This window comes from Chanos chanos, chromosome 10 (assembly GCF_902362185.1).
Source record: "Chanos chanos chromosome 10, fChaCha1.1, whole genome shotgun sequence".
In the NCBI taxonomy this organism is placed as follows: domain Eukaryota; kingdom Metazoa; phylum Chordata; class Actinopteri; order Gonorynchiformes; family Chanidae; genus Chanos; species Chanos chanos.
In genome coordinates this window covers 28,678,172-28,701,734 of record NC_044504.1, presented here as the reverse complement: position 1 = coordinate 28,701,734, position 23,563 = coordinate 28,678,172, and the positions used below count along the sequence as shown (strand labels likewise).

The window sequence follows — 23,563 nt, the reverse complement described above, 5'->3', positions numbered from 1 at the left end:
AGGTAAACTAAAGCTCATATACTGCAGCAGTGGGGAGATTTATAGTCTCCTCAAAAACATGTACCTTGTATTGTCCTTTCAGCATCTGTTCTCACACTGCTGCGGTCGGCCTCTATCTCCTGGGTCAACGAGTCTGTGAAAATGAAAGGATAATGATGATTAAACATCCATGACATCTACAGCTAATGAGAAAAGTTTTTCAACATCACTTCTCATGACGGGTGAGATGTGAATACAGTATATTGTACATATGTATGTGTATGTATGTGTGTCATCAATGGAACATGTGTTTCTTCTTCTTCTTCTTCTTCTTCTTATTGGTGTTTTGTTCCTGTGCATGTTATGTTGTTGTACATCTTTTAAAAAAGATTTTAAAAGATGTAATACTACTACTACTACTACTACTACTACTACTACTAATAATCATCATTTTAGTTTGAAACTATTTTTTAAGCTTGTGTGAACTTTTTTTTTCTTTTTTGGTAATAATCTCTGCATGTAAACTCAAAGATGAATAACAGAGATAGACAATACTTTCTTTTTTGGAGTAGACAGAGCAAATGTGGTATATGCAACTAGTACTTTCTGATACACAGTAAAGATTTAACAGTGCATAAATCTTTGGAAAGAAATGTTCAAATGCACATCACAGGTGCAGAGTGAAACATTCAAGTAGATGCCTGAAATGCCAGTCAGTATCAAACATCACAAGGATGCTAACCCTCAATCATCTCAGTAAAATCAGAACTAGGTCAAAAGTGGCAAATAAGATCTGTTGGCAAGTAAAGTACATGTACTTGATCATTCACTATTGTGTCATGAATATTAATACACATTTTTAAAACGGGCACGAGATTTGACATGTAAAAATCAAATTATTTCATCAGCTTCCTCTGCAGTTTCCCTAAAAACCTTTCCAAGTAATGTCAAAGGCTGTGTGTACATAGGTACAAACCACAGAGAGTTTTTATCAAAATTCAGTTCCATTAAATTCTGCTTAGCTTTTTCTGCTGAGTAAAAAAAGTTGAAACCAGGACTCCCCAAAGCCAGTCCTTGAGAGTTTAAGTACTGCTGGTTTTCATATCAGTCAATCAGCTATTGTAGTCTCTTATAGAGTGTTTAAACTCTCTTTTCCAGCAAAGAAAATAGAATCCATTTGTCAGGTGAGGGTAAACAGCAGCCCAACTTAAACTGCTTGAACTGTATTTGAGGGTTAAAAAAAAAAAAAAGGAAACGATGACAGAACAGGCAATCATTGCTGTATTTTTTGTGGCATTTTAGAGCTAATGCAGACTCTAACCATTGAGGGATCTTAGGCTTTCTGTGGGTGAGGTCTGTTTTAGGGTCTGCTCTGCCTGCTCCCGCCTTTTTGCCTCGTATTCAAGCGCCTCTTGCAATTTCCTCTTGGCCTTCTTCTCCTTCTTCAGTCGTTTCTGAATTATTGCTGAAAAAAAAAAAAAGCAAAAAACAAAAGCGACAATGAGCCACCATGAACGAAAGGAGTACAACCGAAACAGGACTGCAAAAATAACGATGTCTAGAAAGTGACCTGTATTTCGAATGTGTCAAAATATATAATATTCATGAAAAAATTATCAAGGAATGTTCTCATCCAATGAATAAGGACTGTCTCATCAGCTGAATAATTGAGCCTGGGATAACCTGGATTAACCTAGGTTAAAATGCCAATGAGACAGAGGTTTAGCTTAACTTTTTCCAAAAGCGCAATGGTGAATGCCACATTGAATATTAAGTAAGAAGAGAGTTGGAGAGCTTTAGGCACATTTATAAGGACACATCAGTGGAATTAGCTTAATAAATTCTATTTGATTAATTATGTGAGATTTATGCATAGAAGATGAGGAGATTAAGTTGAATTTTGTGAGACTTATTTACAACTTAAATAATTCTTACTGATATAAAAATATAAGCACAATATTTAGCTCTCATGTAAAATGTGGTAGAGTTCATCACTGGAGGCAACATAAAATCAAAACAGTAGTTATTTTGTCAAAGGGTATGAATTTTTTATGTTAATCCATATTTTAAATCACACAAGCCAGTTTTAAAGCATATATATATTACATAGTTTTCATTTGCACTGATTCTAAAGCAAACTCTACCATCAGTTGCATTTTATGCTCATTATTTTCTCAGTGGTACCATGCTATCAGTTGAAAAATATTTCTGTATTTGTAACTACACTGATATGAAGCAACAGTATGCAATAAAACCTAATTTAACATGAACTCTTTGTTGCTTTAGAACTTAGTTCTTCTTACTTAATTGAAACACGTTGATGGCAGTAATATTGTGAAATGTGTTTGTGACTGCCGGGCTTTGTTGATCTTGAACTTTCTAAGAAACCATTTTGGAGTGTTACAGGCCTGTTACAGATCATTCAGACACATGCATTACAGTATGAGACTAGAGTGGACAGTAAGACTAGAGCAAGGAGTCAAACCTTCAGAGGTTTCATGGGCCTTCTGATTTTTGCCTGTGTAAACTGTTAACTGACGTTTTTTACGCAGACTGTCTCTGCTGAAATCACAAAGGTTACATTAAATATTTCATGGATACATCTGTCTGTAAATACTTTTTTTCTGTAAAATTTGTCAGTGGAATGCCCAGGTACTTTTCAGGTCTGTTTGTTTTGAAGGTACCTCTATTTTTTTGTTCCACGGCCAGCTGCTTCTCCAGGGTTTCTCTAAGCTCTCTCTCCCTGAAAAGTTCCATCTTCAACTCTGTCTTCTCCAGCTGCACCTGCTTCTCCTGCGCACGAGCATTATCAATGGCCACCTTCAACAGGCCCTGCCATTTCAAGAGAGATAGAAATAATTAATAATAACTATGAGGCATACAATAGATGTTTGACGGGTTAGAACAGTCTGATTTGTGTACTAAGCAGGACACATCACAACTGCTTGACAGCAGTAGTCCTAATCGTATTTTTGGACAGTCAGAATCTTTGACAGCTAGTTTACCATTGATTTCTGCCCACCTGAGAAGCACCTTTCCCTGAAATCATCTCCAAAGTGAGAAAACTGATAAATAACATTTGACACTGTTTTTTACATAATCTGTTTTAATGGGGGCTATGAAGCTGTGCAATTTGTCTGAATTTGTCTGGCCACTTTTATAGTAAAGCTGAAGGAACTATTTACAGGATAATATTAAAGTAAATCATTATATTAATTTCATATTAATACTACACTGTACACACATTCATAGTTGTGCACATGTAAATTTGGGGCTTCCCAGACTGTATGTGATTGTTAATAGAAAATAAACTATTTCTTTTTATGAATCACACTTTGAGACATATTTGCATTCTTGCTGTTCAAACTGTGGTGTGACTGTTTCAAAACAATTATTCCCCATACACATGCAATTAAGCCAGATGCAATGGGCTATATCATCCTAATTGTTCCTTCTCATGACCCCAATTTAGACTAAGTTGCTTTATCTCAATTTTCTGCTTGGATTCATTTTGTTGATTTATATATGAATGTTCAATCAAAACGTTACCCTGAAATCATGATTAAAGATGACTTACTAAACTTCTATGGCCCTGAGGAGTGAAGGCAGTTCTGCTAATTACTGACTAGGCCATAAGGATCAGCAGCTCTCTGATGTCCATATCACAAGAGCAATGAGCAGGATGTTCTCAGTCCCTATACTGTATTCACATCATTAGTCTCAGAAACAATGTTAACCAACTACATTCATCTTTTTGACGGCTTTTTTGTTTGCACAGCAACAGCAGTGGTACATGAGTCGACAGACAAGGTGGCATACCCCCTCTGTGAACAAACAAACAACACCAAACAGGGTTTCCAAAACAAACTGAACAAGAAAAGTGACATCATGTAATTTGTGTCGCTGAAAATAACATTAACCTTCTTTTGATCATGATCCAATCCAGAGTCAGGTGTTTGGTAAAGAAAAGACTTTCAATTACAGCTCAAGAGTTTCAATTTTAATTTAATTACAGAACAATCTAGAAGAATCTTTAAATAATTAAGTTAATCAAAAATAATGTTCTGTATTGGAAAATTAAGACCATTGTATGCTGCAATCAAGTGCCCGAACAAATTTAGTCATCAAGACTACGCATATTAGTTACAGAGATCTCTATTGATGGTAAGATATCTGAAATGAGAAGAAGAAATAAATATTGCTTTATTCCTTTAGATATCTTATTATAGATATACATGAATTCATGAAGTCATGATAAAGTGTACACTGTAAAGAGGCCTACTTAATCAGATGGGTCTCTGTTGGTGTTGAACAAAGATCTATCTATTTATTAGTGCTGAACCTTCAGTGGAAACTCCGATACCTCCCTGTGTTATTCTTGTAAGACTGCACACATGAAATCCACAAAATATACCTGAATATTGGTCAGAAGGGTCTCTATTGAAGATAAGCCATCAGGGAAGAGGAAAGGTGAGGGGAATCCTGGGGGCAAAGCCTGCCCAGCCAATGACAACCTTTCGTAGCTGTCTCTTGCTGTGGGTGTGCACATGGGAGTGTCTTCTGGTGGCAAAGAGGGAAACAAACAGACACAGTGCAATAAGCATCCTGCAAATCTAACAACAAATTTACTGAAAAACAGTGCTGTGGAAGAAATGCTTTGCGTTTATATATCCACTCGTGTGAAATCATAGCAACACTTAAACAACCATGTCCATTTTGCTGAGAATGATTGATAAGCAACTCTGTCATCGTCAGAATAAACCCAGTAATTGACGGTAAAGCTTTTGTTGCTTCTGGCAACAGCCAAAGTCTTCATGTAATAATCTAAAATATATTCAAGTTTTGAATAGTGAACGTCCACTGAATACATATTCTTTTGGAGCAGTTGTAAATCAATGCTCATTTGCAATCTGCATTGTCCCAAACACAGAGATTCATGTAGCTTTGCTCAACACTTGTCCATATGGCACAGTAACTCTCAGATATGAAGAGAACACACTCAACCAGATGCACATAGCCAGCCTGGACTACCGAGGGCCCTGGCCTCTCAACAAAGGCCATATGGCACAAGGTGGTGACCCTCCCTTTACAATGTTTCAGCACTACAGACTCCCCCCCCCTGGCACAGAGACAGGGCAATCCTGGGCAAATGGATTTAATCCCTAGAAAGGCCTGCAAACAAAAATCAATATGACTGGGCTGTGGGCCATTTTGACACTGAGTTTTAAGAGGATCTCGAATTCTTTCTTTTTTTTTTCTTTAATAGAGGAGGAAAACAAGCGAGATGTATTCTTTCTTGGGTCTCCCAATGGATGACAGAGTGAATGAATGTGAAATATGGACAAAAGGCATCCACTATGGTCTTTCGATGCCTGAGAAACACTCGTACTGACAAGTAAAGAAAACAGTGGTACAATACACATTTAAGAGGGAGAAAACATTCTGATTTGATTTCACACTCTCAACATTACTATCCATGAGCGTCCATGACAAAAGTCATTTGAAATAATGACCCTTAGGAAATTATAAGACAGCACTAAGTGATAACATGACCAATGAGCATGCAAAACGGATTCATTTCATATCCGATTCTTACAAGGAAATTCCCAGTATTGTTCATTAATTATGATGTGTTATTTATGATTTCATTATTACTAAGTTGATTTGAATGTATGTCAAGTTAAATATCACTGATGAAAATGACATTTACCTAGCACAGCCTTTGCCCAGTTATTTCTCAGCGTTTTTCAGAGTAGCACTTCTAGTGTAGCTATTTTTGATACAGTATGTGTCCAGAATTTGCACAAAATCAAGGTAAAACAACCTTATAGCCAAATCTCTTGATCGACAAATACATTTCTCTTCATTGCAAGAACATGTTTCTTTCTGTACCTTTGTTGGCCTCAGCAAAGCTTTTAAAAGAAAGGCACCAGACACAGAGCATAAATTATACCTGGAACATTCAACAGATGAAGTTGAAATCTAAAGCAGAGCTCTAGCTCAAAAGCTCCAGCTCCTCTGATGAGGCACTGGGATCTATTAGAATGTGTGATGACATCATCTGCCATCCATCAAATCTGGAAAAGGGCAGGCCTTTGCCATCTGTAGCACAAGCCATCATAACTCCAGATGCATTTACAGGCAAACAGGGCAAGCTGACATTATCTCTGCATTGTCACTGTAAATTGCCACTCCGTCTAAAAGAAAGTGCTAGGGCCTACTTGGCACAGCAACAAATGGAGATACCACATAAGCTAAAAGCAGAATAAACAATATTTTGGAATAGACAGTTTTGATGAAATTTTCTTTACAAAAGGGTAATGCTTAGGTTCTTAATTTTTTTGAGGGAAATTTCTCTCTCTCTCTGTTTCTTGGCTCTGATTTCAACAAAATTCCCTCTCATAGAGAATTAATATGTGTTTATATGGCATTCTAAATCATGCACAAACATGGGAAGACTTGAGAAGCCCCACTCCTCCCATCAATATTCACTAACGCCAGCCAAGGCTTGGTAACAGCTGGTCTTACATTAATTAGTTTAAAGTATTTATTTCATCCATCTCCAGAGCAGATTGAGGAAAAACATTAGAGATTATTCTGAGCATCTGCAAATGCCCAGGAAACATCAAACCAACCAACAGTCAAGTATCAGGCCGTGCTATTAGGCTTTCTAACTGAGAATTCTTGGAAGGGAAAAAAGGCTATAAGAGAGGTACTGTGGACCCACAGAGGACATCAACAACCTCTCCCCCTCAAAATCAAATGCCGTTCCCTCTAGTTCATTAATTACAGTGGATGGCTGCCTAATGGATAAACATTTGCAAACACTTCAGTTCCATTACTAAAGAATTAAAAGGACCACTTTAACTAAAAAAAAAAAAAAAAAAAAAAAAAAAAAAGATTAATGACTTGTTTTCTGTTTATATATCATTGAGCTTTAATAACAGGATTCAGTGAGACAATGCAAAATTATTTTATTGATGTAATCATTTGCTCAGAATAAACATGGATTCTATTTTCAGCGCTAAGCGGTTATTTTTCTTCTTTAACTGCTCTGCTATTTCAGCCACCGCATATGCCAAAACGTAAGAGGACGATAAACAATGAGGAAGACTTGGATGTCAGAGATATGCAGTTGGTAGACAGCCATTGTTGTCCCCGTATTTCATTCTGGCATTAATCATACATGATTGCTGTAACTCACTTCTGCTTTGGACTCGGCAGAACCTCTCTGAGAACACAATGTTGGATCACAGGGAGTTTCTGACTGCTTTGTCACTGGGAAACAATCTGTCATGTTGGAGAAAACGAACATCATGTTTTCACTCAGATTTCTCATTCTCCCCTCACACATCAGTTTGAAAATAGAAACCAAAGACGGTAACAATGCCTACATTCATGCAAAATATGCCTTAAAGATCCTGGGCTTCACTACTTGACTCGGTTTTCACTGCTCGCCTCATTCTTTTTCTCGTCGTTGTTGTTGTTGTTATTCTTCATTTTGCAATGCATTTGGATGTTTATTTCTCTGTATTTGGTCTAGAATCAGTGGGCTAGACTTAATTACAGTGGCAGACGCCAACATGATGGAAGCACTGGAGGAGAGAGCTCCGTTTCCAGGTGATATTTGTCCGCTGGGACTGCCAAGTAGCAGATGTGACAGGTCCATGTGTAACTCTACACTGCAAAATCCTTATGAAATCCTTTCAGGTCAGCCGTGTCACAAATAACATTTCATGCACAACTGTTTCACAGGATAATAGGAGCCACAAATAAAAAATGGGACGCAGTAAATACAATGCATTCTGAATGAAATGCCATAATTTAAAACAACCCCACCCCACCCCCGCCGTAGCAACAGTGGGAGTCCTTGACAGTACGCTAGCAGTGATGAATCACCTTTCCAGTTAATTTTCTCAGTCCTTATGTGTTGTGCTACTAAAACAGGGGCTTAGGAATTGACTTGACAAACTATGAACGTGAAAAAAAATATCACTCGGAGCGATCTGGGCTTATCTCCAATTTACATGTTATTAGATTTGTCTTGTGAACAGCACTTGGACCTAGCTGTGCCAAGTAGAAGAAAAAAGATGCATATGATAAGCAAAGATAAATGTCCAAAAATCCTCTTGAAACCCTTTGATAACTTTGATAGAAAGTCACGAGAAGGAGAACATAAACAACCTGATTTTAATATGATAGACAAGTCACTCGGTGATAAAAAGGAGTGAAAACCTTGAGAAATTTAGCAACATTCTCTAAATAAATTGCTCTAATTGACCTTGAGAGCTGAAAATCTGCCATATGTTTCAAGTAGCTGTGTTTGAATTGAGGTCCCACTGGACCTTTCAGCTGATTCCTCCTATGAAAGCACTGAGTTGGAGGAGACATGGGGAGAGAGAGCGAGAGAGAGAGAGAGAGGATTGTGTGTGTGTGTGTGTGTGTGTGTGTGTGTGTGTGTGTGTGTGTGTGTGTGTGTGTGTGTGCGTGTGTGTGCGTGTGAGTGTGTGTGTGTATGTGTGTGTGCGTGTGTGTGTGTGTGCGCACTGCAGCATTTGGCTGGCCAGTCACTGTGATATATTGACAGGTGAAGTCTGTGTCCTTGCAAACCTGTGTTCCTCTCAGCAGGAAAATTGAATGCTAAAACCTGGAGGATGTCAGTTCCCTCTCCACAAAGGCGGCCAGTGCTTTCAGCAGACAATTACATTTTATTTGACCTGCCAATGGGGCTGAACAAGTTGCCTCCTTCAGAGGGAGTGGTTGTGACCTTTCAGTCGAGATAATGGAGACAACACCGCTTTAACCCTCAGCTAATCATAAAAAAAATTCCCCTGTTATGCACTGATTTCATCATTACTAATATAATTTACTAAAAATGACAATATCCATCCTAAGGTTTAAAAGGGGTAAACCACCATTGTTCCAACACCTGTACAAAGCTCTAACCTTCAAATCAATGATCAGACTGTTCTTATTTGGTGATAGTTACTTGTTTGCAGTTTGTGACTGACTGTCATATCAATTATTTCACTAAATGTCAAAGATTACTTAGGACAAACCCAGAAGTTTCACTTTGCCTTTTTGACATTAACACTACCAATGGTACAGAAAACAAATAACGAATAACTATTAAAAGAGAAAGAGGGAGATGCAGGGAGGACACTATCCCTTAAGGAACTGTAACCTACATACATGCACAACACATTGTGGAGAGAAAAATGTGACTCAGAGCTGAAACCTGTTTTGAGCAGATTCCTTTATGCTTACTAAAACATGCATGTGTTGTACATATGGATCGAGTGGACAGAGGACCTGATATCTCAGATTCCCCATTACCCTGAGGACACAGCAGAAAAAACCCCCCCCCAAAAAAAAGTCTCGCACGGTTTGTTCTCATTTAAATGCTCTTTAAGTCGGAGATGAACATTTATCCATTAGCAAATTCCTACTGAGAATCAAAGGCAAGTGCTTGAATCAGTCTGGCCCGGATTAACAGGTAATATTTGGGTGAGGGACCCTTATCTCTGTGAAAGGCACTATCAGAGTGTGCGCCTTTTTTCTTTTCTTCTTCTTTCTTTCTTTTTTTTTTTTTTTTTTCTTCCTTAATGTTCCCAACACTTAGAGATTAAATCGCTTGCTGCACAAACCCATTTGCAAGAGGAGGGGGGGGGAGGTGAGGGGGGACAATAAGCACAGTCACTGGGCCGTGTTTCCTAAATGCGCTGCAAAACATTACTGTGCATAGGCATAAAATTAGCATCAGGACCTTAAAAACGCTGACATTTCGCATGACTTTTGGGAAAGTGACACCCTCATATTTTCTTGTAGGATATCATTAAGTTCCAACTGCCCTCATACTCGGGGCTTTCCATTAATAACACATTCTGGGTGTCACTCTGCTCTTCTTTCCAACCCCTTTGAAGTAATGAGTCTGACGCTTTGCCTTAATAAATTGAAACATATTCTCAAGGCCACGTGAAGATAGCGGCACAGATGGGCAGGCCAGTAAAGAGATCTTCATAAATCCCGAACTGTCACAGATTTTCTAAGACAAAAAAAAAAAAAAACATTCTTTGCAAATGACACTTTCTGGAAATAAGCTGTGTGAGACATGGTTAAGGTTTGCTATTCATGCCACGAGGTCTTGGAATGGACGAGCTGATTTGCAACGACGAGTATCAGCGTGAGCTATTCTCCAATCTTTGTGTCATGACACAGAACACCTTTGTTAACACCTTCGCAGGAGAGAATACAAACCGCCTCCGAGATAGGCCTTGTAAACACTGAGCGCAAAATCAATAGCAATGCAAAATAAAAGTCCAAATAAATGTATATTGACAAAAATGGACGTTGCCAAACAGATATTCTCCGCACTCTGCAGTCGTTTATAAAATCTACCATTAAATATTCAAGAGGCATTTCACAGACTTTTCTTGTTTTGTTACCGGTGGCCTATGAAGGGGGAAACAGAAGATGGGTATTGTTGCACATCCAAGAAGAAGATATCTTGTCTTTTTATACGCCCCATGTCATATTTATTGCATAAAGGTCAGAATGTTCATTTGTTCAAAGTCAGCGTTTTCCAGAGTCCTCTTCATGTAATAAATGCAGAGGGGGATGTCATTATCGGACCACTGAGGATTACAGGCTTGACTGCCTGTGATGACTGCATAAAAACCTCTAGCACTTTTGTCTCCCAGAGAGCACACCTTGAAACAAAGTCTTCCACGAAGGACTAGCCGCAACAATGATGGGTATCATTTTTGTAAACAGACACCCTTCAAAAGTGAATTGAGGGCTTGTAAAAGAGGGTTGCATAACCTAATTAAAAAAAAAAAAAAAGTAAGGGGATTGGGTAACTATGGTACTCAAAGCCTTTGAATTAATTGGTACCCTGTGTTTAAAAAGGCAAATGTATGCAAGATCTGTTCATTGTAGAGAGCTGCCTTGTTTGAGAGTACCTCAGCAACAATAACTGTGCCTAAGAGAGAGGCCCAGGGTTCAGTCCGTAAACTACGAGAACATGGAGATATCCCTGCTTTTTGTTTGTTTTGGTAGGACCACGACTTGCCCATGACTCGCTATAACGACATAAATAGGCGTTAAATCTACGTCCTTTGCCAAATCCATAAAGTGATTAAGCGTTCAGTATCTATAGGCCAGAGTCAGCAACCATTCAGAGCACTACGAATGGATGACAGCTTGCCACAAGGCCAACAAGTGATGACAGTATTTGACTACCTCATCTTTTTGGTTGGCAACATTTCAAAGATTCATTATTTTAAATGTAGGCTATTTGTTCATCCATTATTGACGCAGGTAAAAGGAAATGCATGTTGTATTTAACTACAATCAAGTAATTCCGTCTGAACACTTCTTTCTTCCATTAGCATCACAACGTTTTATATAAAGGCTCATGATTAGAATATAAACTCGGAGAGAGTTTAATTGGAAGAGGCCCATGCATTTTTATTTGCGCCTCTAAAATTTCAAATTTCACACATGTGCTTTGGTTTCTGCCGCTAATTGTTTAAAAAAGAATGCTTTGTATACACAGTAGTTTTACGAAAATCTTTTAAGAGTCTCCAAATATTAGCAGTCTTTGTAGAGCACACTGTTTGATCTACATTAACTTTAATTAATGTACAAGATGGTAGCATGTCTCAGAGAGATGGCCAAACTGCTGCTTTCATATGATAGTAAATATCCTCCAGTGTTGTTATGTATGAGTAACACATACTTTCCACAGAATTACATGGGATATATTAAAAATTCAAACAGCGGAGGAAAAAAAAAAACACAATCAGAATACTTTGACAGAACAAGTATTCATACATTAAACAGTGGTAAACAGTACACAGCCTGATCACAGTGCAGCAAGTGCTCTGGTGAAGATGGGCGGACATATTAATGTCATTGTGCGGGTTCTGCAGTCCCACAGGGAATGAGGATGTTGTTGTGTTCTGTCGACAGTCAACGCTGGCACTAATCCAGGCTCTATGTGCCGAGCAGGCTTTTAAAGGAAGATGAAAGACAAAGAAGAAATGGAAATGTAAACTTTTAAAAGAGCAGAGCTTAGAAGCCTCCCCCCTCCATCCCCCTCTCCTCCTGCGCACCCCACCCCCCCCCTCCAATCCCGTCTGACTCCTTGTGGTTGAGAAAATGGATGCAAATCCATTTGCGTCTGGTTTGCAGTTATAAAAATACTTAGGGGTTTTTATCCGGGGTGATGTGTTAAACGTGTGGAAATCTGTTTTGATAACATTATTCATACCACTGGCTTTGCGCTGCTTGAATTAATAACACTCCATTTACAGATGGAAGAAAGCTGGCATGGGTATTTCCAGTTAAAGAGATTAATTTTTAAACACCTAATTGACAGACTGGGGTTAGGCAGGATAAGCAACAGCCTCTCTGTGTTGCTGCAAAGTCAAGGTGACTGGGGTGCTTAGGAAGGCTCTCAAACACACGAGTAAAGCCAAGAGAGCGCCGAGAATTAGTCCTCCATCCGCTTTTTCCTCCACCCCTATTCTTCTTTTATTAGGAATGATTTACTTCACAGTGAAAGGATATAAAAGCTTAAGTATCCGACAATAATTACAGCAGAGTCAAAATTTAAGGTTTGACTCACTACGTTCTCAAGTTACAACTACAGCTCAGCAGCATCATAAGAGAGCTCTATTACATGGAGTGCCTCGCAACGCAACAGTTTAATGGGACTTTGGATGCCAATTCCAAGTGGAAATAAGGATCTTCATGCTTATAACTGAGATACAATATAGTAGAGTCAGGTCTTTGTTAAACAGAATTCTTGTGTATCCATATTATCTCATAATTTTTGTTTGCATGCAAATATGTGTGTCATACTGCACAGAAACCTCAAGAAAAAAAAAAAAATCAGAATAACTAATGAATTATGTTGTTTTTCAAGTGTTCAAAAAAATGTTCTGAATGCAAAGTCAGGGTCAAACTTACCTGCCTGTGACAGTTGCTAGGCGATGTATTATTTTGAATCACAAATTACCAGCAAAGAAAACTATCTTGCTAATTTGTTTTGTTTCATCTGTCCAAGGGCATGCTGGGAGATTTGTTCTCAGCAGTATGCATTCCGTTTAGGTCAGATGCTGAGATATGTACAAAGAATTCACAAAAAGGGCCCTTCCCACATTTACAGATGGAACCAAAAAATAGAAAGGGAAAAAAAAAAACAGCCATAATTCACACTGTAACACAATCAAGGTTACTGTATTCTTAAACACTGCTGTTGTAGTGATAGCAAAAAAGAGAGAGAATTTTAAAGAATATGTACAATGAACAAAAAAAAAAAAATCAAAACCTTAACAAAAAAAAGAAAAATAAATAAATAACCTGTATCACTCTGAGCCTGAAGAGCAAACTTAAAAAGAGCCTTTACGTTAGCGCAGATGCCTGTGAAATATATTTGGTCCTTTGAAATGATGAGCAACATGAGTAACATGAAACGTCCCTGCATGCTGTGATGGACAGGGAGATTTCACCTTCTCCAGTGAATGATAATACATTATTAAATTTGCTTCTCTGCTTGCTAGGTACACTTAGCTGACCATAGCATATTTATCTCCCTATCTAAGCTCCACATCTTGGCAGGAGAGAGCATTCTGTCACTTTTCGGGCATTTCAAAGATAAAAAAAAAAAAAAAAAAAACCCTCTCTCTCTTTTCAACATTCCTAAAAGCGTTCTTTTCTGTGCAATGTGATTAGCAGGCTGTGGTGTCATGCAATGGAACATTCATGAGGGAGAGCAAATATCCAAATGAACTGTGCTGTCCCGGAGTAATCGCATACTGTGCACCATCAGCACTATCCGTTACATAGCTCAGAAAATGTGATTGATCCTCTATTGAATTAATTTTTTTTTTTGCCTCCCTTTCATTTCAACAGGATACACTGACAAGTTGTTTGATCATAAACCATTATTGTCTGCCAAGTCACATTCTGGATGCTTGTGGCTAATGAACCTGCCTTTTGTCTTAGAAGACTCAGACAGTCAGCATAAGCCAGAGTCCGTCTTACTTTTGAAGCCAGAGCATCAAGAAGACTAAAAAGACAAAAGAAAACATGCTTTGAATGCAACTGCAGCTGATGAGTAGAGGGCATTCACTTGTAAATATTCAAGCAGACTGACAAAGATTGATAACTGCTCAGCTCAGACTTTATTGTAACACCTCAGGGTTGAATGGGTATGAATATTTCTGCTAAAGAGGTAGAGGCTGGAACTGACAGTCCAGTGTTTGTTGTTTTTGACAGCATCTTGAGCAATGTCTTTTGCCATACTTCATGCTTTTGGCCACTTTCACATCATCGATCAATCACGCACAATCTTTCTTAAATACCTGAAACTTTTTTACGCTGATACTTAGCAGCTGACGTTATTTGTATATACTATTATTGTAGCTGCCAAAGGAATGAATACAAATCCTTGTTTATGACAAGAAATTAGCACATTTCACAACAAAAGACGATATCAGAGCAGGCTGTTCTGAAGAGTTACAAGACGAAGGTATTAGGCATGTCATTCGTGGGCTGGGTGAGAACTGGTTTGACCTTTCTAATACAGAAAAAAATAAATAAAAAAAATAAAAATTTTACTTGAATATTTGGTTTTATTCGCAAAACTGTGCACTACTGATCCTGGTGTTACTTACAATAGTTTGTCATAATGACTTCAGTATGACAAGTTGCATGAAAGTAGGAAGGTCATTTTTAGTTACGATCTTCGATGAATTAGGAATTGGACACATTTAGTTCACAATTCTTATGACCTCTACCACAAAAATATATAGTTATAACATGTAGAGAATGTTTTGGCATTTTTTAAAGTATATTTTAATTTTGAAACACAGGGCTACATGAACAGAAGAGATTCTTGGTATTTCTAAACTGAGCAGCCCAAAGTGCATTTGTCCTCTACCCAAGGAAGAGGTTTCCTGGGTTAAATCTCAAAACACGGACACATGGCTTTTACAGTATACCTCATTTCTTCTGCGATTCGCCTATTCACTTTGATTCCATTCTTAAAACGGGTCAAGAGAAAAACAAGAACTGCATATCTTTTGATGTTCCTGTGGACAAGTCTTTTTTCCCCTCTTTTTTTTTTCCTGGTGAAATCATATAATGGGCAACACATGCTGCTCCATTCACTGCCCAGCTGGCAGATTATCTCAGTGATACTGTTGCTGCCTCACTCCATCATCTGTGTGACTGTATCCTTGTGCTTGTCTGCTCACAGGAATTAGATCTGATTATTCCATCTGCATTTAAAGCTGTATTGGGGGGGGGGGGGGGGTGTGGGGGGCTGTTGGGCATTCGTCAATCACTGCAAACCCAAAGGCATGATGCACTGTCAAAAGAAAAAAAAAATCTTGTGTATATCCTGCACAACAATGAGCTGGTGATGAGACTGTAGACCAGCATGCCACTGAATGACAGGAAGCAGTACTATCAAAAGAAGTAATCATAATTTAGCGCTCTGACTACACTTTAGCAGCAAACACATGGAGTGAAACTTCACCAAGCAGAACTACAGAGGTGTGAGACCAACTTATATTAACCCACTGTTGGGTGTGCTGGTCATCTGTTCTTCTTCACAGAAGTCATTATACACTACTTCATTCCTAAGACAGCAACACTCAAAGAACCACGTTAGCAAGAGCAATGTTAGCAAGTCAAAGTCCACAATGAAAAGATGATTTTTTTTTCATGCTAGCTAGATGTGTTTAAACTCGATACTAGTTGGTGCGAATAGCAACCTTCCATGCTCATACCCCTCCTCCCCAAAAGTGGCAAAAAAGGTCACGTTGGCTGGGATCAAAGTCAGAAACAAGAAAAAAAAACAGTCCTCTAACAGACCAGGATATCGACTACAATTAGGTATAAGTGAGCAGAGAATTTTAATGTGCTGTTTCTTTAACTATGGGGCACCATTACAATGTCAGGACATACACATAAAAAAGCCACATGGTTGTGTTTATGTTGGTACATTATATATTAAATGATGTTCTTGTGGACTGTATAGCTACATAAATTTCCGACATACACATGCAGTCCAGATTAAAAAAAAAAAAAAAGGTGGAAAGTTTGATGTCTAAGCTGAGTTAACTGCCAAAGACCTTACTGCCTTTCAAGTTTCCATGTTTGTCCATAACCTGCTATTTCACAGGATGGAAGCTTTTCAAATGCGATTCTAACAGATTTCCTTTTGTGACGCTATTCAGTTAATGTGAAGTTTGACAGACGTGAGAGCTTGCAGTTTGTTTTATACTCTGCTTTGGTGTGAGCCACCACCAAATCTGTTTTTATTCCTGTTGCCAAAGATAATCTGGCAAAAAGAAACCGAAAGACCGCCATATGGTAATGTTGCATTGCCTCACACAAATGAATAAATAACCTTTTCAGTTTTGAAAAGAGGGAGAGAGAGAGAGCTCTAGTCTTTTATCAGCAAAGATGCAGGGAAAAAAAAAACAGATGCAAAACACTCAGAACAGATAGATGATACAGCAGCAGCAACTCATCTGGGCTCTTCCTCTCTCTGCCTGGACCCAGATGACACAGGACAGTGAATTGTAAAATTTTGAACTGTACTGGAAGTCCAATGCATGAAATTAATTTAATGCTCTGCCAAGACCATAAAGATCAAACAAGTGGAGAAATATCATTAAACCATTGGAATGTAATCTCATTTGTCTAAACAAACTGATCCGATGAACAACCCTAATTAAAAAGGCTGCCATAAACAAAGCTAGGCCTGAGCAGGGCCTCTTTAACAATAGGCCACATTTATTTTATTAATCTAATGCATCATGTATCATATCATTACAGTTCAATATATCTATCATTAATTTTATTCCCTTCACTTAAGGCTTTTATTGGGATTACTTTGGTTATTAGTTGGTCTAATGTATTGGTTACCTCAAGATCTGGCTGTGCAATCTCTCTTATCTCGCTGCATAAACCTGTGCGTGTTATTCAAATTGCCTCATTTATTATGATAGCTTCCTCATGTAAATTGTGCTGACTGCTCGCCCTTGCACAGTCCTCATTAGACTAATGAAAACCTTCAAACGAAAAAACTAAACAACCTGCCAAATAAAGGTCTGAGGTTATTATGAAAATTACAACTCTGGGAGCCAGGAGAAGCTCTGTTCATTAATTCATGCTCAGCAAATTGGTAACTAATTTAGTTGCACTCCTCTGCATTAATGGATTATTTTATAAAAATGTTTTCCACAGCTCGAGACCTTTGGTGCAAACGTTAGAGAGCTCGGAATTCTAATCAACCTGAGTGACATATTAGGAATATGGGATCTAAACGCTAACACAAAGGCATACAAATAGACAAAATGTGGATTTTCTCTCCACACAGAAAAGGTGACTATATTGTGGTCTAGGATGGTGCCAACTGTGGAGCAAATATCTTTTTTTTGTTTTTTTTTTCTTTAGAATAGGCTCATGCACAGATGTGATGTTAGTATTACTTAGAAGGGAATAGAAAATTATGTCTGGATGAATTGGTTAATAATGTGTAGCCACAGCGATTCTGATATTTGTACACATAATATCACAGATGAGACACACAACTGAAATTACACACACACACACACACACACACACACACACACACAGACAAGACAGTGCCTCAGTCGCTCCTTAGCCTTTTAAGCATGCATGTGCACACAAACACACATACACCCAGACAGACACACAAACACGCACTTCCATTCATGCATATACTCCCACTAGACATACACAAACACCCCCTCCTTTCATTCATCACACCTAGTGTTTAACCTGCAAATTCATATAATCATACTAATTATTACAATACACAGCCTTATACTACGTATGGGAAAGTCCTGTTTAGCTCCCTGCACCAGGGCTGATACAGTGGGGAAAACACAGTCCAGTGATTTCCACAGTGAGTTTCATATCATTATCACCCCTCCAACACTTCCCCATCCCAGGGCTCAGCCTTCAGAGAATACACAAATCTATTATTATTATTATTATTTTTAAATTTGTATTTAATCCAAAGACTTTTTATGGTTTTTCTTTCTGGCTTTCTTTTTGCACTTTCTTTTTATTTCCGCCAAATTGTCCGAGGCAGTCAAACCAAAGGTTGAAAGTACATGTCTTGCAGAAACGTGTTCAGTCAATGCGAGCAGACAAAGTCTGGACAACAGCCATAATGTGACAGTCCGGAATCTCTGAGCACGCCCGTCTGAATACCAATCACGTCTGTGATGGAGGGGATAGGTCTCTTTGACGGCGCATAAACAAATATCTATTTGTTCTGTGAAGCTATTCAATATGACAATGGTAGAGTTTTGGTAGAGTGTGCTGAGAGTTACAATGAAATGAACAAAAAAAACAACAAAAAAAATGAAAACAACGGGGGATTCCTCAACCAATGTTAAACTCGTTTTCAGGTCAAAAGGGGCTATATTGATGACTGTGAGCGTGTGATTGAAATTTTGTTACTGGCTCTTGTCTACGTGTGCCGACAGAAATAAAACTCTGACCTTTCTCGATGTGCATCCTCTTGGTTTCATGTCCCAAGTCATGAGTGGCCAGGTCCCCCTCTTTGGGTCCAGGTAGAATACTTGATGACAACCCCGGGAGAGCCTGGTTCATTGAAAGCCCATTCTGGTGCACAGCTTTAAGGACACAAGTAAAATGCGTCACACATGTTGTTGCTCTTCTTACCGCTCATAAACCAGAGTTAACAGCGATAAAATGCGCAGCTAAGATAATAACTATTAACTCTCCGTTTTATGGAGAAGATCCTCTATTAAATTAGAGAAAAGGTGAAAATGTCATTTGCTTTCATTTGTTTATCTGTAAGCGCTTGTGAACCTCATCTACAAATCAATAGGCAGGTCCATCAAAATCATATTAGCCAGAAGTCTCTTCAGAAATGCTTGCCACCTGCAACTCTTAATATAATCAGGCCTCAGACAGTTACGAAAAGTTTCGGAATTTATGGGAGACCAAATGGCACTGGACAGCAGGTGAGATGAATGCTTTGAAAAATAATAATCAGACGATATGCATGTGTTATGGTTGACTCTTTTATGTAATGCTCTGTTGAACGGGGCAGACAAATGAAATTTAATAATTTAAGTGTAGTGGATAAGATGTACTAAACCCATTATATGACTTAGTGATTCATTTGTAGGATTTACATGACTGGCCTTGTTTCAAACGTAATTGCCTTCTAAAAGTTTTTTGACAATGCATCTGCAAATACTTGTGCAGAGGCCCTCCTCAGCACTGACAGAAAATATCAAGGGGGCGATGAGACACAGACTGTTGGTTATTTCAGACCAGCGGCTCAGGTGCCTTCACTGTATATATTCCACCTATGCATATTATGGCCTTTTAATGGTAAGCAGAGCAAACAATAACTTAAATGTGTCTGCAGTGTAGCATATGAAGAGAAGAGATGTTCAAATATTATACCTAAGGGCACTTAGCTTTTGAACAAAAGATACACTTTAAATGGCTAGGTGTATGTTGACAAAAATGGGTGAGGTATAGTTGACAAAGAATGTTTGGCAAAGAGCAAACATATAAGCAAGCAACACAGGCAACGATTGCTTGCTGCTGTCTGGTCTCTTGTCTCCAGTCTTTTTTTTTTTTTTTTCCTCCACAGACAGTACATGTAATGTGTAGATTTAGTATGTAGAAAGAGAAGCGTTCACGTATGTTTTTGAGGATGTGTATTAAAGAGAGGGAGACAAAGAGAGAGAGAGAGAGAGAGAGAGAGAGAGAGAGAGAGAGAGAGAGAGAGAGATAGAGAGATGACTGTAGCAGGGAGACATACGTATCCTGTCGGAGGAGCTCTCAGTGTGTGCAGGGGAACTGGAGACACTGCTGCTGCGGTGTGATGAGGGACGGCTTGCTGGTCGCCTGCCGTCTTCCAGAGAGGGAGCCGGGGAAGGACTGTCAGGTACACGCTCCTTTAGGCACACACACACACACACACACATACACAGAGAGAGAGGCAGCCATTATACAAAGCATTACCAATAATCAGCAGTGCACCACAATGCAGCACCGCAGCGTTTTGCTGTACAGGCTAGAGGCGATTACAGGAGGCTCCTTATCCATTTCCGTCTCCCCATTCATACGCTTTCCCTGTCCCTCCATCCCCCCTTCTGTTTGATGCTATTGTGTGACATTAGATCAGTCTGCTCTGTTTAGGTAGCACTAAAGCACAAACCATGCAACTGATCCCACCCCTCAGTAGCCCAACTGATGAAAGATGTGAACGACACAGTGAGACAATGGTGCTGGGTGTTACCTTGATTACTGATGTCACCATTCTGGATGGTGCACTCTGTCCCTGTGCAGCGGCGGCCATATTGGCGATGGTACTGAGGTGGTTCATCTGACTCATTGCCATGGTGACTGATGCAGGAGGCAGGCTGACAGGGATCAGGGGGTGGGGCATCATCATGAAAGGGAGTTCTAAGCCTGAAAAAAATAATGATAGCAATAAGAGGAAATGGTAAATAAACAAGTAGATTTGAGGTCTGCAAAACAGACAATAGTTGAAAAAAAAACAACAACAAGCTTTTAGTGATAACTGCTTGTACACTGCCTTTTTATTAGCTACAAAATGACAGAATACATAGTACATACACACACACACACACACACACATACACACACACATATATATGTGTGTGTGTGTGTGTGTGTGTGTGTGTGTGTGTGTGTATAAGTTCTGTCATGACGATATAATCTCATGACATCAGTGCCTGTATGAGTTCTTTAAGTATCTTTATATTTTATTTTATTTGATTCTATTTTTTATTTTATTTTATTTATTTATTTATTTTCAGGAGAGTCCCACATGTGAAGTAACTTTGTTGTGTTAAACTGGATGCAGGCATTCAAAAAACACTACTCAAATAAACAGAGAGGTTAAGGCATGCACTGCTATGAACAGTAAAAACAGTGTCATACACCTGTAAATGATCTAGCTTGATGTACAAGTATGTGTAAAATCTTCAGCCTGGCTTGTTTGACCACAACTTTAACCATGACAAGAATTCAGCAATAGTTGCACTAAGAAGCGCATTGTTTAATGGTTTCACTATAATGCTTACAATAAAAACACGCACACACATATACACACAAACATAGAAATATAAAATCTTCACAAGAAGAAAAATGACAAACCTCCATACAAAGCTGTGTACAGAAAATAATCATTAAAGGGTTTACCAGTAACATTAAAATTAATCTAACTAACATGAGAGAGAAAAAGTGAGAAATAGAGGCCACTGAAATGACAAGTTAAACTGTGCTAATTAATTGTGAACATAGATCTAGAGGTGGTTAGAGGCTGACTATGAATATTCTTGCACCACTTTTACATCAGATATATATGTGTGTGCGTGCGCGTGTGTATGTACGTGTGCAGCAGCAACTCTAGATTAAACAGATTTTGAATCCACTTTCTAGGGTGAGAGTAGTACAAATATAACTAGAAGTACTTGTGCTACATCCTTAGACAGTGATTAAATAGGTGGTAGAGAAAGCGACCCCTTTTCAAAGGACATGTGCACACAAATAAGGTCACCGCATGGTGTGTGTCCCTGAACTGAGGACCCACTCACTCGCTCTCCTGACTTTGAACTGGGGGGGATCAAAAGTAACCGGGAAAATTTTGGTCTCTGGCATTCAAAGGCTCCGCACAAGTGCTTTAAAGAAAACTTCAGTGTTTCTCGTGGAATTGATTGAGCTACTGTCTTGATTTTTTTTTTTTTTTACCCTCCATCCACTTTTCTTTTCCTTGGCTCAATATAAAGAGGGAGAAACACAGAGGGATAATCCACCAAAACAAGTCTTTGCTTTGCTTTTGTAGAACATATCGGTGGCCAAAGGGTGAAAGGATCTACATAAGGAAGCCTCCAGACACACGGTGCTTGGGAAATAAAAAAAAAAGAAGGAAATAGAAGAAAAAAAAAAAAAAGAAAAAGAAAAAGCAAGACGCTCAACCCTCTTTTTTGCCTCTTCGATGTCATTGCTTTCCATGGAAAAGGCACTGTCGATTTCCATAAGAAAGATGGCATGCAGATTCATGGGAGAAACACATTCCCAAACATTAAAAGGGAAAGGGAGATTAAAGAAGGAGAAGCCAAGCAGCACCTTGTAAAGGCGCCTCTTGTCGAGTGCTGCGTCTGAATCAATTACCGCTAGCAGGACTGGACTCAATTAAAACGCCGCCACGGCACCGGAATGATTGCGGGATACTTACAGCACCACATCGAAACAAATTGAGTGAGGCATTCACGCACGTATCTACCTTTCAGAGATACTCGAGAGCCAGATTGAGTGCTAGTGTTCCTTTGTGGGGCACAAAAAGCAAGATCTGACTGGATTCGGGCAAATCAACATATACAAGAGGAGGGGGAAAAAAAAAACGTATTAAAGACTGATATGACTTTGCTTTTGTCATTTAAATGGATGTCCTTTGTCATTGCAGGCACTGAACGATGTCTCTTGTGCCAGCTGACTTTCATTGTGGCGTGTAAAGTCTGAAAGACAGCTCCGTAGCCACACAGTACAGAACGGTTCTCTTGGGTCTAATCTCTCTCTCTCTCTCTCTCTCTCTCTCTCTCTCTCTCTCTCTCTCTCTCTCTCTCTCTCTCTCTCTCTCTCTCTCCCACCCTCTCTCTCTCCCTTTTTGTCTCTGTGTTTGTCCTGCCTTCTTTCATGTTCTGTCATCCTTAAGTGATGTTTCAGCCATAATGGCCTATTCAAAGCACAGTAAGAAAACCTAATACAATATAAAACGCTCTATCAAAGCTTTTCATTTGAGCTAAAAATGCAAAGAACTGTAGTTATTTGGTGCGTCTGGATTTTAAATGACAGTTTCTTTTTTATTCTGTAGATCGAGTCCATAAAAATATGCAATAGCTGAAACAAAAACCTATCGCTCAGCTGGCCTGACATTGTGTATGCATCAGAAATAAAGCACGTTAATGAAAGTATCAGATCACAACATGTAATGGTGTTGCTATGTTTCATCCTAAATAGCTGACTACAATAAAGGCATGACATGTTTACTCACTGCCCGATCTCACCTTGTTCAGAGGGCAATAGCACCGGTCGCAATATGGATGGCACTACAAACTGTGCTTTTAAAACTGCTAGCCAGAAGTCCAGTTTAGTTCTCACTGCACATTTCTCACTGGAGATGGGAATTTCTCTCCCTCTCAAAGGCCCTGGCCTTGTCCCTCTCCACAGCAACAAGTTATTGTATCCACAGGTAATTACAAGGCTTGTGGCTGTCTCTCTGGTGGTGCCCTTTGACTAAGGCCTGCCTAAGAGAGAGCAGAGAAGTTGAACTTCAAAAGGGAGAGGGATGGAGTGAAGGAAGCCACAGTGGATAAAATACATTCTTCCAGGTTTAGTGGTAATCACGTTGCCCGTCCAGCATCTGTCTTGGGTCTCCCTTTCCTCAACTGTGCTCCTTTTCATTTAGTCAAACAAGAGGGAATCTTTCCACTTATTGTCAAAATCTGGCTAGTGC

At 39.0% G+C, this 23,563-nt stretch overlaps 1 protein-coding gene across 1 annotated transcript in view; it reads right to left on the bottom strand.

Annotated features, from left to right (window-relative positions):
- The window catches only part of dachd (dachshund d), a 95,757-nt gene that overhangs the window by 6,326 nt on the left and 65,868 nt on the right, over positions 1–23,563 (bottom strand). Inside the window, exons 4-10 of the mRNA XM_030786392.1 lie at positions 20,321–20,493; positions 19,841–19,976; positions 18,537–18,671; positions 4,394–4,539; positions 2,664–2,811; positions 1,301–1,444; positions 65–133 (exon numbers count right to left, since the gene is read on the bottom strand). Of these exons, the coding sequence (XP_030642252.1) occupies positions 65–133; positions 1,301–1,444; positions 2,664–2,811; positions 4,394–4,539; positions 18,537–18,671; positions 19,841–19,976; positions 20,321–20,493 (951 nt within the window). The remainder of the gene's footprint in view (positions 1–64; positions 134–1,300; positions 1,445–2,663; positions 2,812–4,393; positions 4,540–18,536; positions 18,672–19,840; positions 19,977–20,320; positions 20,494–23,563) is intronic.